Below are 16293 nucleotides of genomic sequence, written 5' to 3'. Positions count from 1 at the left end.
AGATATACAAGGAAAATACAAGAACAATTAACAACTTGTCCATTTATTAATATAACCTAAGTTCTAGTGTCTTCTCCGTTTCATCCTCTAATAATTGTACCTGTAACATATATATAAAATAAAGTCAACTAAGTGAATATTTGGTGAGTTCACACAAGTTTTGATATACGTACATAAAAATCCTACAATTCCATGAACAAGTGTAAATGAGCAAATAATGTCCTTTCCAACTGGGATTGTGCACCAGCGTACTCAGATAAGCGCAAGTAAGGTCCTTTCCGGTTGGGATTGTGCACCAACGTACTCGGATAATGAGGCCCTTTTCCACTCATAACAACAAATGTATTGAGCGCAAAGGGGGGCGCATGATCATACTATATTGAAGTAATCCATGTGCAAGTAATTTTGAGCAAGTAACAAGTAAACACACAAGTCCATGTAGCGAATTGTAGTTTGTAAATAATGAATAAAGGAAATTGTAATTTGGATATGATATATATGCTACCCCCAAAAGTAGTAAAAGAGTAAAAAGGGGGTGTGAGAAACTCACCTTGATGTTGAATACAAACTTGAAATAAAACCGAAAGCACGTAAATGAAATCGAAGCAATTGAGCGTCACGACCCATCCTCAACGCAACCGACTACTCACATCGATTCACCACAACCACCTTGAACCCATCCTATGGTCACTCGCTCCAAGGTCGGTACCGTTAAACCCAACCCCAAACACCGTGCCATGCTTGCTCAGGCTATGCAAAATAGTCTCCATGTTGCTTTGCTCGCTGCCTCAGACCCTAAAGGTTATCGAGCCGCTTCCAAAACCCCTCATTGGATGCATGCGATGCAAGAAGAAATCAATGCTCTTCAGCGTAACCATACATGGAGCTTAGTACCTCGACCCGCAATGGCTAATATTGTCGGCTCCAAATGGGTTTTTCGTACTAAATATCACTCTGATGGCTCGACTGATCGGCATAAAGCTCGACTTGTCGCACAAGGTTTTACTCAAATTCCGGGACTTGATTTTTCTCACACTTTCAGCCCGGTTGTAAAAGCTTCAACTGTGCTTATAGTACTATCCTTGGCTATTATCAACAATTGGCCTCTCCATCAACTAGACGTAAACAACGCCTTTTTAACGGCTCTTTAACTGAAACCGTTTACATGGAACAACCACCAGGTTTCATTGATTCCAATCTTCCTGATTATGTGTGTAAACTAAATAAAGCCCTCTATGGATTGAAACAGGCACCGCGAGCATGGTTTCAACGGTTAAGCTCATTTCTGGTCACTTATGGTTTTACGTGTAGCCGAGCCGACACATCACTGTTCGTTTTCAATCAAGGAGATTGTCTTATGTACCTTCTTGTTTATGTGGATGATCTTATCCTCACCGGCAATAAACCTGTTATGCTTGCCAACTTCATCAACCGGTTAAACAATGAGTTTGCTATTAAGGATTTGGGGTCGTTAAATTATTTCTTGGGTTTGGAGGTTGTTCAAATTGATGATGGGTTATTTCTTAGTCAAGTGAAATATGCACATGACATTCTTAACCGTGCTAGGCTCCTCGATGCGAAGCCCGTTCCCACACCCCTCGCAACTACTGATTCGTTCACATCCACCGGCACACCGTACCCCAATCCTACCTTTTATCGTTCAATTGTTGGTGCCTTACAATATTTAACCATTACTCGGCCCGATCTTGCTTATGCCGTTAACCAAGCATGTCAATTCTTACATGCTCCGACAGATAATCACTTTAACCTCGTTAAACGCATACTCTATTATGTGAAAGGAACAATATCGCATTGTCTTGTTTTTCAACAACCTAAGCATACTACTATTTTGGGTTACTCTGATGCGGATTGGGCTCGTTGCATTGAAACACGATGATCAACTTATGGTTATTCAATCTTTTTAGGGGGGTAATCTTGTTTCATGGAGTGCAAAGAAACAACCCACCGTCTCAAGGTCCAGTTGCGAGTCGGAATATCGGGCTATGGCCAATACTGCCGTGGAAATCATTTGGGTCACTCACTTGTTACGTGATCTTCATGCTCTTCCATAAGATAGACCTACATTGCTTTGTGACAACCGTAGTGCATTATTCATGAGCCAAAATCCCATTTCTCATAAACGGGCCAAACACATCGACTTAGATTACCACTTTGTTCGTGAGCTCGTTATGTCAGGGAAACTGCATACTCGCTTTGTTCCTGCCAAGCTTCAACTAGCTGACATTTTCACCAAAAGTCTACCGAGACCGCAATTCGAACACTTTCGGACATTACTTCGTGTATGTTCACCGCCGTCTCGCTTGAGGGGGGATAATAGATAGCAATTCCACTAATTGCTCTCAATCACGATTATTACTCTTGGCAAATATTATGTATTAAATGTATTTATTATTTTCCTTTTTTGTATTGTAATTATGGTCAATATATATTATATAAATCTCTCTCAATTGGGTAGAGAGAATTCTCCTCTTACATATATACACACACACACACACTAAAGCAACTTCGTTTATTATGAGATACCGGATGCCATATGAAGAATTTGTTTCTTCGATTTGTAATTACGTCCAAATCGACCAACAATCCAACCGTAATTGTTACTGTATTACACATTTCAACACATATCTAATCCTCATATATCGCTAGGGAGAATAGTATGAGCATGTTTTACTATCTAAGGAATCAATTGTAAATTTCATTGTTGAAATTAACGTAAATTTCATTGTTGAAATTAACGTAAAATGGCACACAATACATCCTTTCCGGCATACAAGTTGCATGGATCTTTTATGATGTATATATCATCAATTTGAAGTCGTGTTCCCATCACACCAATACAATCGTACACAATCTTATATTTGGAGCTAGGTGTGTCAAGTTACACCAGTTTTGAAGATTCGTCTTCTCAACAAATAATTATAATGATGAAAATGGGGGCTTTGATGTCTAAAAAGTTAACATTTTCATTATGATTATACATTTTAGTTGATATCAAACATACTGAAGTAATTGTTAGTTAACTTGCTTTGTTGTGTTTGTATTTAATGTTACACCGAGGATAGTGGGTCTAGGCCATTTATTTGATTTTGGTTGAATAAGCAGTTTATCTTGGCTGGATTGCCCACCTGGGCATGTGATTACTAGGTTGGACTCGGTCTTCACATATAATAGAAGAAAAGGGGCAGAAGATGATCAATTTGCTTCATCATCGTCTAGATTATCGCTATTTCTATCATCATTATCTCGATCTGTCTTCGTCATTTAGTAACAACATCAAGATTACGACAGGGTGTAAAAGGGTGAAGCTGAGAAATGGTGGTGCTATCTCTCTTGCGTTTAGTTGAGATGGAGCTACTGGTGGAGTTGACCTTACAGTAATTATAATTTCTAAGGATGTGACTCTCAACTTTTACCTAGAAAAATGGCTGAACCGATGCATGTCTCAGACACACTTTCTTTGTCAGTATTTTCACCATTGCATCTGATATGATGTGCACAAGATATGGTGACATAGATTCATTAGGTTGTATGATAGAAAAATATAATCTGAAAGTGACGAATGTTAGTATCCACTCCACAAAATAGGGAATCCAAATGTTTGAGAATCGAACCTTAAAAAGTCAGCTGAGAAACATTAATTGGCCGGTTCTCATCAGCTGATTTCTGGACATTATTCAATAAGAGCATTGGATGTAGTTGGATGACCATGAGAACCAATGATCTGACCCGCCACAAATGTATCCAAGATTTTGTCATTTGAACTCTCTTAATGTATTTGACATGTTCCACCGCAACGCGGTGGGTTGTATTACTAGTTATAACTAATTTCAGATAATTCTAGTCAGTTTTGGGATAAGCTTGAGATATTGGTGGTGTGAATCGGAAGGTGAAAGTTTTAACAGTCTAAAATCATAAAATAGAGATATCCAATGCCATGCAAGAACCTACGAACCATGCGCGCAGTTAATATGCGCCTAGTATGAAATACAACTTTATAGTATCAAACTGAAGGAAATAATAAAAAGTAGTTCAAACCCAACATTTTTATCCCAAATGAAAATACTTCCACATGAAGAAGATTGTGTGTGTATATATAGTTAAACAACAATACAACTATACAAGAGTGCTTTCAACGGCATCACATTCAGTATTGATCGCGATTATAATAACGGAATGAAACAATAAACAATATGCGACACGTAAATATTGTTGGACTTAATTTCAGACTCTAACTCACAAATTTGGTGAACTTGATGAACCAATATTGACAAGTCAGTCATAGTTGGTTATGTTTCATAATTACAACATGTTTCTTAATTGTTATGTAATTATAATAGGTAATGTTTTAGCTAGCAAATTAGGTTAGTCTATATAAACCAACTCATGGTTAGGCATTAGAAAGAGTATTTGTAAGATGCAACCGAGTTAGGGTTCATCTAGAGAAGATGAGATGCAATCAAGTTAAGGTTCATCAAGAGTCAAACCGAGTTAAAGTTTGATAGAGTTGTAATCAGTTTTTTAAGTTATATTTTCTTAATAATAAATGAGAGTTATTCGTTTACTTTGCGTTTGATTATCGATCCAGGAATTGAAATATATTTTATAAGATACACACAAGGGTTTTTTTTCCATGTTTTGTCCTAGACTCCTAGTTTTATTGGGATATGAGGGTTTACACACTTGCTAAATGCTGGAATTTGTCATATTTTTATTCATTACATTACAAAGCTTACACATAGTAAAGCAGACCATACAAAAATAGCAAACGCCATTTATTTGATGAAACAGACTGCGAAACTAGTGACCGAAGACTCGCAATCCCTTATGACTTGCACACCTTAAAGCAACTTATTCAAACATCTACCAACGGTTACATGATGATTTCGAGTATCTTCCTTCAGCATTTGGCAGCCTTTAAATAGACACCGATGCTATCAATATAATATCCACAAAGGCCATAAAATCCAGCAAAAGAACCATACTCCCATGGTACTGTAAAAGCCGTCCCTCTTACGTTACCAAATGGTCCATGCGTTCTTTTGTTCGTCACGAACGATATTGATGAAATTACAGTGTTACCCGCATAGGTTCCCCTTGACAAAGCAACTGTGCCATTGATAGCCTTAATTTCTTCATCCCCACAGAATGTTATCTATCAATTATGAAAGATTAGATTTAAACCGCCCTAACAAAAAACTTTTTATGATACATATATTATATTGTTTGAGTCAAGAATTAGTTACCTCAGAAACTTTTTCTCCACCATTCCAACCACCAAATTTGTCAGAATTGCGTATCAACTGTCCACACTGATAGGTGAACATCAGAGAGTATATGAGATCGCCATGATCAATGGTTATCTTCTTCAAATGACTATCTCTTTCAAGTTGGAAAGACCATTTATTTTGAGGGCCTGCAGGAATACTTTTTCCCCATGTTCCGATCTTCATGATTTCCCCACGGGCTTTCACATAGACACCGATGCTATCAATATAATAGCCAGCAAGCCCGTAAAACCCGACTAATGAGCCATTGTCCCAAGGTAAGGAGAACACATTGTCGGTTGCTCCACCGAAAGGTCCATAGGTGGTCTTGTTCGTTTCAAAAGAAAGTGAAGAAATTATTGTATAAATACCTTTAGTACCAACACTTCCTTTAATTCCAACTAGTTCCTCGCACTTGCCAAAGGTAACCTGAAATATATATATATATATATATATATATATATATATATATGTATGTATGTGCCAACATGAAGACTATGAAGTTTGCTTAAGTTTCGTAAATATATGTGTGTTATATATGTATAAGCATTGATCAGTAAATTTCACCTGGGAAACTGTTTGTCCACCATTCCAACCACCAAATTTTTTAGAAGTGTACAATTCACCTCTATATTCAGTGGTGAATATAAGAGAGTATATCACACCATCACCATGATCAATCTTTATGCTGTGCAGCCTGTGGCCTTGCTGAATTTCTAAAGACCAGTTATTCTGAGGACCTCCGCTTTGCTTTCCCCAAGTTCCTACACGAATAGCGTTTGCATGTGGAACGTTCACGTTTTGTAGTACTCCTGCCATACTGTATCAAAAAGTAATATATTCAAAGCATCACTGAAAAGTTGAATTGAGTATAAATTTAAGGATTTATATTTAGAACTTAAACAAAAATATAACTTGATTTTAAGCTATTTTTTTAAAAATGATTCATACCTTGCTAGCTAGCCTTCTTTTGATCTAAAGCAGCTGGGTTGAATGTGGAAGGAAGCATAAGGTCCCGCGTATTTATATGCAAACACTGGTACGGACCGTTTTGTCTTCTTTTAATCAATCACTCACTTGATAAGCTGAGAGTGACTAAGAATATATCCTCACCCCCTACATGTTTTGTCTTTTTCAAGTATTATATATTGTTCTTTTAACTTTGTTTCTATAAATAGTTTAAACTCTAAAGAAAATCTTTTCAAGTATCATTCTATAAATTTAGCTTTTCTCTAACAAAACTTCCTGCTTTGATTCAAAAGTTTGTTTATAATAAATTTTACTTACTTTCTTTAAAAATATGTTTTTATAATTTATTCACTTCCACATGCATCTCGGATACTTGGATGTTAAATTTTTGATAAATAACCAATTTTCTTTGTATGAGTATTATATTATTAAAATGTATGACTTGTGCAATTTATTAGGGGATGTTTGAGGTGGCGGATCTTCAATATTTATCATGGATTGGTCGAAAGTCATGAGAAGAAAAAAGGTTTTTTCTATTTTTAGGTTTCGGGTCGGTAGTCAGGTTCGGTCAGGCAAAAATTAAAAATCTATATTTATGTCACATCCCAACCTACGGCGGAAATGTCAAGGCGCGAACTGATTGTCACAGCTCTCAAGGTTACTATCATGCACAATATAAGTTTCAATAACTATTTAATAATTTCCAATAATTCAAGTAAAAAATACAACTTATTAAACAAACAACAATTACAAATTAAATTCTTGATCGTATCAATTCTAACTTAAATTCTTCACTAAGTCTTCATCAACCTGCAGATGCGTTTAAAATAGAATTTTGTCAACAACACATGTTGAGTGAGCAACACACCAGTTTAGTTATACATATAATATATATAACAAAAATACGTAGCTGCAACAAGTCATATGAGAATAACAAAATAACAATGAGCAAGTATAACTGAGATGTCGAGAAGCACAAAGGCTATAACAACTGACGTATGATCATACTATTATGAGATTATGTTGGACCTCTCCGAATGCGGTTCACGTAAAGCATGTAAGCACATAAGCAAGTAAGATATAAGTTGTTAACACATAAGACAATAGTTGCAGTTTTGTGTATAAGTATATATGAGAAATACGATTTACGCATATGTCCCCAAAACATTGAAAACGGTAAAATAGGGGAATGTGGTACTCACCTCGATGATTAAGCAAGATAAAATGAATAGGTAAGAAAGCGGTAAACGAAACTCTTTGGAAATGATACTGACGAGAAGTCCTAAGTAACAATAATTACGGAAAAAATAAATATGTGTTGAATACGAAGCTAAACTTATATAGAGGTTCGGAAATTAATGGTCAAGTATGTTCTTGCGAAAGTTATATATATTACGTTAATTCATTAATAGTTTTATTAAATAATACATCTTTAACTAACTAAATAAATATTTGTAACTTTTGAATCGATTATATAAAGAGATTTGTTTTAAAATATTTGGAAACTCGTTTAAGGTGTTTATATATATATATATATATATATATATATATATTAATAAAGATTTCTTTTAAATACGTATTGCAAATACTAGATAATAAATATTAAGACTTATATAAAATATGATTTTTATAAAGTACTTGTAATTAAATCTTAATATGTTAATTAACAAGATTAAATTTAAAAATATATTTTATATCAAAACCCGTTAACAAATTTAATACTAAAGTACATATACTTATATATATATACACATTTATATAGATATAAATATACATATATATATATGGTTTTAACATCGACTCGGCAATGTGCTCGATTAATATGTCGGTTTTAATAAAATGTAAATTAATTACTATATTTAAAAAGTTAAACAATGATTTGTATAACAAGTTATATAATAAAGCTGAATTTAAAAAAAAAGCATCAAAACGGGTCTGGAGGGGGCTCGAACCCGCTACCTCCAGCCCCAACATCTTTAATAAAATCCTGAACAAACCGAATCTGAAATTTACATAAACATTGACAGACGCAACTCATAACAAACATAAACCCTAGAACAAACAATCAATAAATCTGTTATGAGATAGATAAATTAAAGTTGGGGTTAATGTAGAGGATCGAAAAGCGAGTTCAATGCATATAATATTTACCTAAAACGATGTTGAACTGATGGTGTTTGTTAAACGGAACCCGACGGTAGTCCAGGGAATACGAACAAAGGGTAGCAGATCATTAAACTTCAATTAACTGACGGGGTAAGGTCGCGAGGTGGTGTAGAGGGTCCAGACGAAGTTTAATTGCAGTATAATGGTCGTTTACATGTATATTAAGATCGGGTTTAGGTCAGATTATTATATTAGGTAAGACGAATCGAGTTTTATGTAATTAGCATAATTAAAACGTTTGTTAGGCCGATAATAGGGAGGAGAATAATAATCCTAAATTAATTCCAAGATTAACGCGAAGATTTAGGCTCAAGCAATAATACGGGTCACGGGTTTGCTATAAGGGTCGGGTTTGGATATTATATATGAGTTGGGTAAATGGTAAAAGGGTTAAAATAATATAAAATTGCAAAATTTGCAAGTAAGTCCCCAAAGTTAGCAGGTGGAAACATTTTTGGGTATAAGCTTAACTTATGGTAGAAATTGTTATAATTTGAAAGTTAATAATATATATTACATAAATAATTAAGAAATAATATATTAATGGTTAATCTTCTTGATAAAAGTGATATTTTACGAATAAAATTTCCCGAATAAAAACGAGTCGGGTTAAATTAATAAGTATTAGTTTGGAGAATCCGAGTTGTTACAATTTAATCATTCAACTAAAACACCAATTCAATCATTCAATTCAACTTACCGTTCTTACACGTAAAAAACTATTTTTTATACAAACAAAAACAAGATGCGGGGAGAAAGATGAGTATCAGAATAAAACAAGATACAAGTGGAAATATGAATACCTCGAATTCACGTTCAAATACCGAATTCATATAATCAAAACACGCATATTCCTAATTCATGAAAGGGGACCAAATTCAATTACCAATTCTTCCAAAAATTCCAAACCCTAACATACCAAATCGGGGAAACAAAAAACGCTGAACATGTTGCTTGCCTAATGTTTAAATTGTCGATACGTGAGCACTTGTTACTCGACCCGGGTCTAGTGGTCTAAGTCTTCTTCGAACGACTTGCTTTTGCTTATGTTCGATTTCAATTTTCATACCTTAGCGCCCAGACAAAAACTCTTATGTTTTGGCTGTTCGGTCAGGGTTAGAAGTGTGGACTTGTCAGTTTAAAAAAAACCATTTGGGCTTGGGCTTTTTTGTTTTAAAAAATTTGGGCTTGGGCTTTTTTGTTTTAAAAAATTTGGGCTTATGTTCCTTTCTTTATGTTTATCAGGTAAACTGTTTCCCGTTCTTCGACTTTAAGGAATTTATTTTAAAATGATTCAGGTGTGGGCCGAGAACACACACACACACACACACACACACACACACATATATATATATTTGCCAAAAATTTACTCTAGTACGCGAAAAAGCGGCTCAGCCCACCTTGGCCCCTAAAAGATCCGTCCCTTGGTTCATAGTCTCTTAATGATTAAGAGGTGGTCTTAAGTCTGTATTATTAACAAACTATAACCATTCAGACTTAAGACTACCTCTTAACCACTAAGTGGTAATGATCCATTAAGATGTAGTCTCTTAATAACCATTATACGCCTTATATTTTCTATATATATATATATATGCTATATAGGGGAAGAATATTTTGAGAATTTGATAAGTTGTAAAAACTTTAAAAATTCAATATGGACCACACATTTAATTAAAAAAGTATAAAATATGTGGCTGAGATTAAATTTAATTAAAAATGAATCATGAGAGAGAATAATGATTCTTGATAATTACACAAATTTAAATGTTAGTTATACATGTGTAAAAAGTCGATTCGGTGTGTAAGAAAATACTGTAATTTTTTTTACGTTACTTACACTTACATATTACATATGTGTTAAAAATTCAAAAAAATAAAATAAAATTATATATATATATATATATATATATGTACAGTGGCGGACCCATGATTTTTTGCCAATGGGTCCCAATTTTTTCGGATTACAAAATTTTCAGGCCTGTTGTTATTCGGGTCGGGTCGAGGCGATGAACATAATAACACATGAAAATAGGTGTCATTGGAAACAAGTAAGTAGAAAGAATCTAGATTAGAAACTAAATAGACCATAGACTTTTAATTCATTTTTATTCATACTCAAAAAATATAAACGCAAGCTGTATATATATGGTCTTACATACATGAAAAACTAACGCTAACACAAATAAATGATTAATTGTAATATGCATATACAAGATAAATAATAAAAAAAATTGCAAAACCCACGTTGTAATTATGTATATACTAGGTTATTAACCCGTGTGCTACATGGGTGGAATACAAAACTCGTCAATTAAACACATATATAATTTCAACGAAACATATTTTAATATGTTTTTTGACACGCCTACATGATTTATAATTGTAAGTCATATCCAACGGAAAACATAATATTAAAAGACTTAAACTTACAGAGAATGATATTACATAGTACAATGTTTAGAAACAAAATTTTAAACTTTAAAACATAAACTACTAATTATTTTTAAACCATATTTATTGTTTATTTTTGTAACTTTACATTGTTTATCTAAAATAAGCATTTTGAGACTAAAATTGACTTTTGTTAATGGTTATAGAAAAACAAACTGTAACGAAAAACTGTATTCTCTTGAACTAAACAGAAGTTTTTAGTATAAATGCATTAGACTACTATGAGTAATGTAAGTGTGATAACAAATATTAGTACCTAAAATTACTTTTACTTCGATAACAGGCTTACCCAAATGCGTTTGCATTTTTTTATCCTCTTAAAACTCTCGATTATTTTATAGATTATGAGATAGTTCTTTAGGTTTGATAAATATATTGGGGAAACCCACACTTTGCGGGCGTAAAACACATACATATGCTTTATAAAGTAAAATATAGATAAAGATTATAACTATCATATTTAGTTGTTATCTAAAGTATTCATGACCATTGCTATGTGTACAAAAACCAAACATGCAATTGATCCGCCAAACTTTGACTCGATGGTCAAATTTGACCAGGACAGTCAAACTTTCCTAATATCACAATTGACCAAGAGGTGGTCAAAATTGACAAAAGTTTCGAAATACCAAGCTTTCCTAAGATAATACCAGCTTGTAAGAATTCACCATCAACCTACATACAATAACAATCAACAGCTTCTCAATTCTCATGATAGCTAATATTTTTGCCATAATACCAAAAGACCAATATACTTAAAACTCTTATGAGATAGTTCTTTAGGTTTATCCTCTTAAAACTCTCGATTATTTTATAGATTATGAGATAGTTCTTTAGGTTTGATAAATATATTGGGGAAACCCACACTTTGCGGGCGTAAAACACATACATATGCTTTATAAAGTAAAATATAGATAAAGATTATAACTATCATATTTAGTTGTTATCTAAAGTATTCATGACCATTGCTATGTGTACAAAAACCAAACATGCAATTGATCCGCCAAACTTTGACTCGATGGTCAAATTTGACCAGGACAGTCAAACTTTCCTAATATCACAATTGACCAAGAGGTGGTCAAAATTGACAAAAGTTTCGAAATACCAAGCTTTCCTAAGATAATACCAGCTTGTAAGAATTCACCATCAACCTACATACAATAACAATCAACAGCTTCTCAATTCTCATGATAGCTAATATTTTTGCCATAATACCAAAAGACCAATATACTCTAAGCATGATTTAAGTAATTTTGATCTTTTAGGTTGTAACTACAAACTGTCTGTAGCTTCCACATTGCAAGCTTAACCCCTTGCAATTGAAAAAGAATTTAAATTGTAGCTACAACTTCAAATAATTAACCCATGATGCTTAACACTTTAACTTTCATAAATGAAATGGCTTCATTGATTTGAACTTGAGGCTTAGCAAATAAACTTGTAATCATATAAACTCCATAATTAACCCACACTGATTATGAGATTCAGAGCTCACCAGAAGTCGGTGTTGACCCTCTAAAAATCACAAAAGATCAAAAAGTCAACTTTGACTAAAAAAGTCATCAGCTAGTTTTATATTAATTGAATATTTTTCAAGAAATAACAACCTACATCTAATTATTTTAAAAAATAGTAAAATTTAACCAAATTGTCTCAAAACCGAGTCAATAAAAAGTTCGATACACAACTATAACTATATATAAAATAACCAGCCATGTTACCGGTTTACTCTCGGATTGTTCACACTAAGAACCGTTAAAACTATTGTTTCATATAAAGAAAAAAATAGTTTCATATTTACGGACAACTACCGATCATGTGTTGGATAGATGAAAATTCACAACCTTGCCAATATAAGTTCTGGTAAAACATTATTTGAATAATCCATCAAATACAACTTAAATAGCAGAAAAGCAACTAACTGATCCTATTTTGCTCCAATATGTTTATTTAGAAATTTGCCCTTAATACACCAACACTTTAAGTGAAGTAGTTACCAAAAACTTGACAAAAATAAAATAAAAATACCAAATCTCAATAAATAAATGAAAACAATAATGTGCCTTTTCCACCCTTAGGAGCAACACATTTCCTGAAAAGAATCAAGTAAACCATCATTCTTCTTGTGTGACATCCTTTTGCACCTAAATGCAACAATCAAAATAATAATTAGCTATGAACACACAAGATCTAAAAGCATTTCAATAGAAAAATACATATCACTAAATTTTCAAAAACAAACATATCATCAACTAAACATCTTTGCGTGATGCAGATCGATACCATTCCATCTCAAGTCGTGTAAAAAAGTGTAGGCTTTTAAACACGAAGACTAATTTACAATTGAACTGAACAACTCGATTTTATTAATTTAGGGAACACATTTTTGTAATTATTACAGTTCCTAAATATAAATCATAAACTTTGTAACTCTACTCTCACTTGAATAAAACCAAAAGCTACAGAAAAAAAAATCTAATTTCATAGTTTAAAATCTTGAAAAAAAATAACTCTTTTAACACAAGTCAAATTTCTTAACAACATTCAAATTCACATATCTGTAAACACATAACCATTAGGAAAGAATATTGAAATGATTTTATAACTTATGTTAACTTGTTTCCAGATTTATAAGATAATTCATTAAGTGTATAAAATTTTAATTATGGATTCAAGTAACGTCTATTGATTTCAGACTTAAAATATTCAAAATTTTAATTTAATGTTATTGTTATATCATATTGTTAATCCAATCGGAAATTACTCATATTGACACTCATAAATGAAACAAACATAACTTGACAGACTCATTCATATAGAAATGGTTTGCAAAAGACAAGAGTTTCATATTTAACGAAATATAAAAACTAAGAAAAACAAAAAAATACCTTTAATTGCAACTTCACATAAGTTAGACTTGAGTACAACCTTTTAGAAGAATCCAAGACCATCTTACTTGGAGGTAGTAAATCAAGAAGTTTCTTTGGCTAAGAAATACCTAAGGATACTCAGATGTAAAGCTCTTTCGCCACATTTTAAAGCCCAAATCAAGTTACATGCCATGATGATTTCAACCAATCACACACAATCACCAACTAAGAAAGTATTTGTGGCAACATGTGTGTTTAGAGCATCAAGACCTCTCATCACAACAACTATGTATTTCTCATACTTAAAAACAAAGATAAAATATTAAAATATGTAGGTAGCATACATGTGTGTGTGTTTTAAAATATGTATTTCTCATATACATGTGTATGTGTTTTAAACATGAAAAAAAGAATAACTAACATGTTTGATGTAGGTAGCATACCCCAATTTTGGCATGCCCCAACCCTGATGTTTTCATCAAGCTCAATCGAAGAGAAATAAATTCATTGATTGATTCATCCCTGCATAAAGAAAAAATATATAAGCTTCATATATAAATTAAAAATATATCATTCATTATTAACAAACAAAATACAAAAAACTTACAAATTCAATTTTGAAGAGCCAAAAAGAGAAGCTCAATGTGCAACTGCAACAACCAAAATGACATTATATAAGTATATACACCAACACACAAAGTCAAAATAATATTACAATAAAATATTAGCTTGTCACTCACCATAGCAGGCCATTACATTACTCTCTAAAATAGATCAGTGGACTCTCGAGAACCGGAATCTGCATTAGTGAAAAGCATAAAATATATACTTAGGCTCGAATCATTAATGGCTAACCATAAAATACCTCAAATTCTCAACCACGGAAAACAAAACATATATCCTAGATAAAATGTATTTATGGGAAGAACAAAGAGCATAATGTTTATTAAATTTGAAACAATAAATATTTTACAGTAGATATGCACACACATATACATATATGTAGACATATGCTTAGAGCTTAGGGTATAAGTTTGAGACATGAGAATTTTGAGTAAGGAAGTGAGAAGTGTGAGAATTTATGTATTCGGATTATAGTATATATAGATAAATAGATTGTGTTTGAAAGTTTGAATCGTTCCATAAGAAGGAAAAGTCTAAATATAGTAAATTTAGGAAATACAATTAGGGAGATTTGAATAACCAAACAATATTAACTCATCACTCATATCAATTAAATTATAATTGATTTTTAATTATATTGGCAGTAATAAATATAGTAAATTTAGAGAATGTAATTAGGGATTTTTTGTAACCGAACAATAATAATTCATATCAATTAAATTATAATTGATGTTTATAAAATTAGACACATTAAGTTGACTTTCAGTTTAAATTTAAATCCGTAATAAGTTGTTAGGTAGTAATAATGATATGAATCAATACAAATCAATCACAACACATCTAAAAATAAACCAAAGTATGATCAATTCAAAAATTAAATTGTAATCAGTGTTTAGGATCTTTTATATTCAATCCTATAGATTCAATTTCAATTTCAATTAAACATTATACATTAAATTAAAGATTAAACATACATTATACATTAAACATTAAACATATAGTATAAAACATTACTCGAAAACATTAAACATATATTTAAACATACTAACCTAAGTTGCTAACCTAAAATACAAATCAAAAAAATTTAACATATACTGCAATTGAAATTTGGAATCAATTAAACACAGGAATTAAACAGAGCAATTGATATGAAACATATCAATTAACAATTAAACATTAAACATACTAACCTAAATTAGTAATCTAAAATAATAAATCGATTAACCATACAAACCTGATGGTTTAGTGACCCGAAAAAACGTCGATTGACGGGGAAAACGGCCATGGATGTGAAGACATGAGTAACAGTATACTTCCAGATGCTGAGCGGGTACATCGTTATGGATCTACTGAAATCAACTATCGGATCTAATCAAATCAATACTTGTCTTCAAATAATGGAGCCTTAATTTACCGTTGATCAAACTAATTTAGGCAAACTCCAAGGTCGATTACAATCGCAGAATCTAATGAAATCATTATCGGATCGATGTAAAATAATGGCGGAGTGAAAGAGGGATTTGGGTGATTAGGTTAAAAAGGAATTGAATATTACACGACTCATAAGGAAATCGGGTATTGTAATATTGGAATATTGGAATTGTAATTATATTGTTATTCTTAAACTTAAATGGTTACATTAATTATTGGTGATTGAATTTATTTTTGATTTATTTAATTGTTAAGAAAATTAGAGAAGTATATGATATATTTGGAAACAAAGAGAATAGACCAATAGAGAAGGGTCATGTGGACTCAATCTCAATTATTTTAATAGTATAGTAGGATGTTGCATGGTGATAATGACTATATGGGAGAAACTAACGAAAAACGCAAATACCCTAACTAAATAACTAATATTGACTAGGATATAAAAAACAACAAAAATAGAGTGTGGTGAGGCTTGAACCCGCAACCTCTCAAAG

The 16293-nt window shown here is 32.3% G+C and overlaps 1 protein-coding gene and 1 pseudogene across 1 annotated transcript; one reads left to right on the top strand and one right to left on the bottom strand.

Moving 5' to 3' along the window:
- Positions 1 to 683: 683 nt before the first annotated feature.
- Positions 684 to 1151, top strand: LOC143632070 (putative mitochondrial protein AtMg00820 pseudogene; annotated as a pseudogene).
- A 3554-nt stretch (positions 1152 to 4705) lies between these two features.
- LOC143632044 (mannose/glucose-specific lectin-like) lies at positions 4706 to 6287 on the bottom strand. Its single transcript, XM_077100640.1, has 4 exons — positions 6237 to 6287; positions 5853 to 6105; positions 5265 to 5714; positions 4706 to 5173 (listed from the first exon to the last, which is right to left on the bottom strand). The coding sequence occupies exons 2-4, from the start codon at positions 6102 to 6104 to the stop codon at positions 4919 to 4921; spliced, it is 957 nt and encodes a 318-aa protein (XP_076956755.1). The 5' UTR covers position 6105; positions 6237 to 6287; the 3' UTR covers positions 4706 to 4918.
- Positions 6288 to 16293: the final 10006 nt, after the last annotated feature.

The sequence above is a fragment of the Bidens hawaiensis genome, unplaced genomic scaffold (genome assembly GCF_021521415.1).
Source record: "Bidens hawaiensis isolate Kalapana, Puna unplaced genomic scaffold, B.hawaiensis_p1.1 tig00006359_1, whole genome shotgun sequence".
Classification (NCBI taxonomy): domain Eukaryota; kingdom Viridiplantae; phylum Streptophyta; class Magnoliopsida; order Asterales; family Asteraceae; genus Bidens; species Bidens hawaiensis.
Note: the sequence above shows the minus strand (reverse complement) of the source record. Positions and strands in the feature narration are given on the sequence as shown.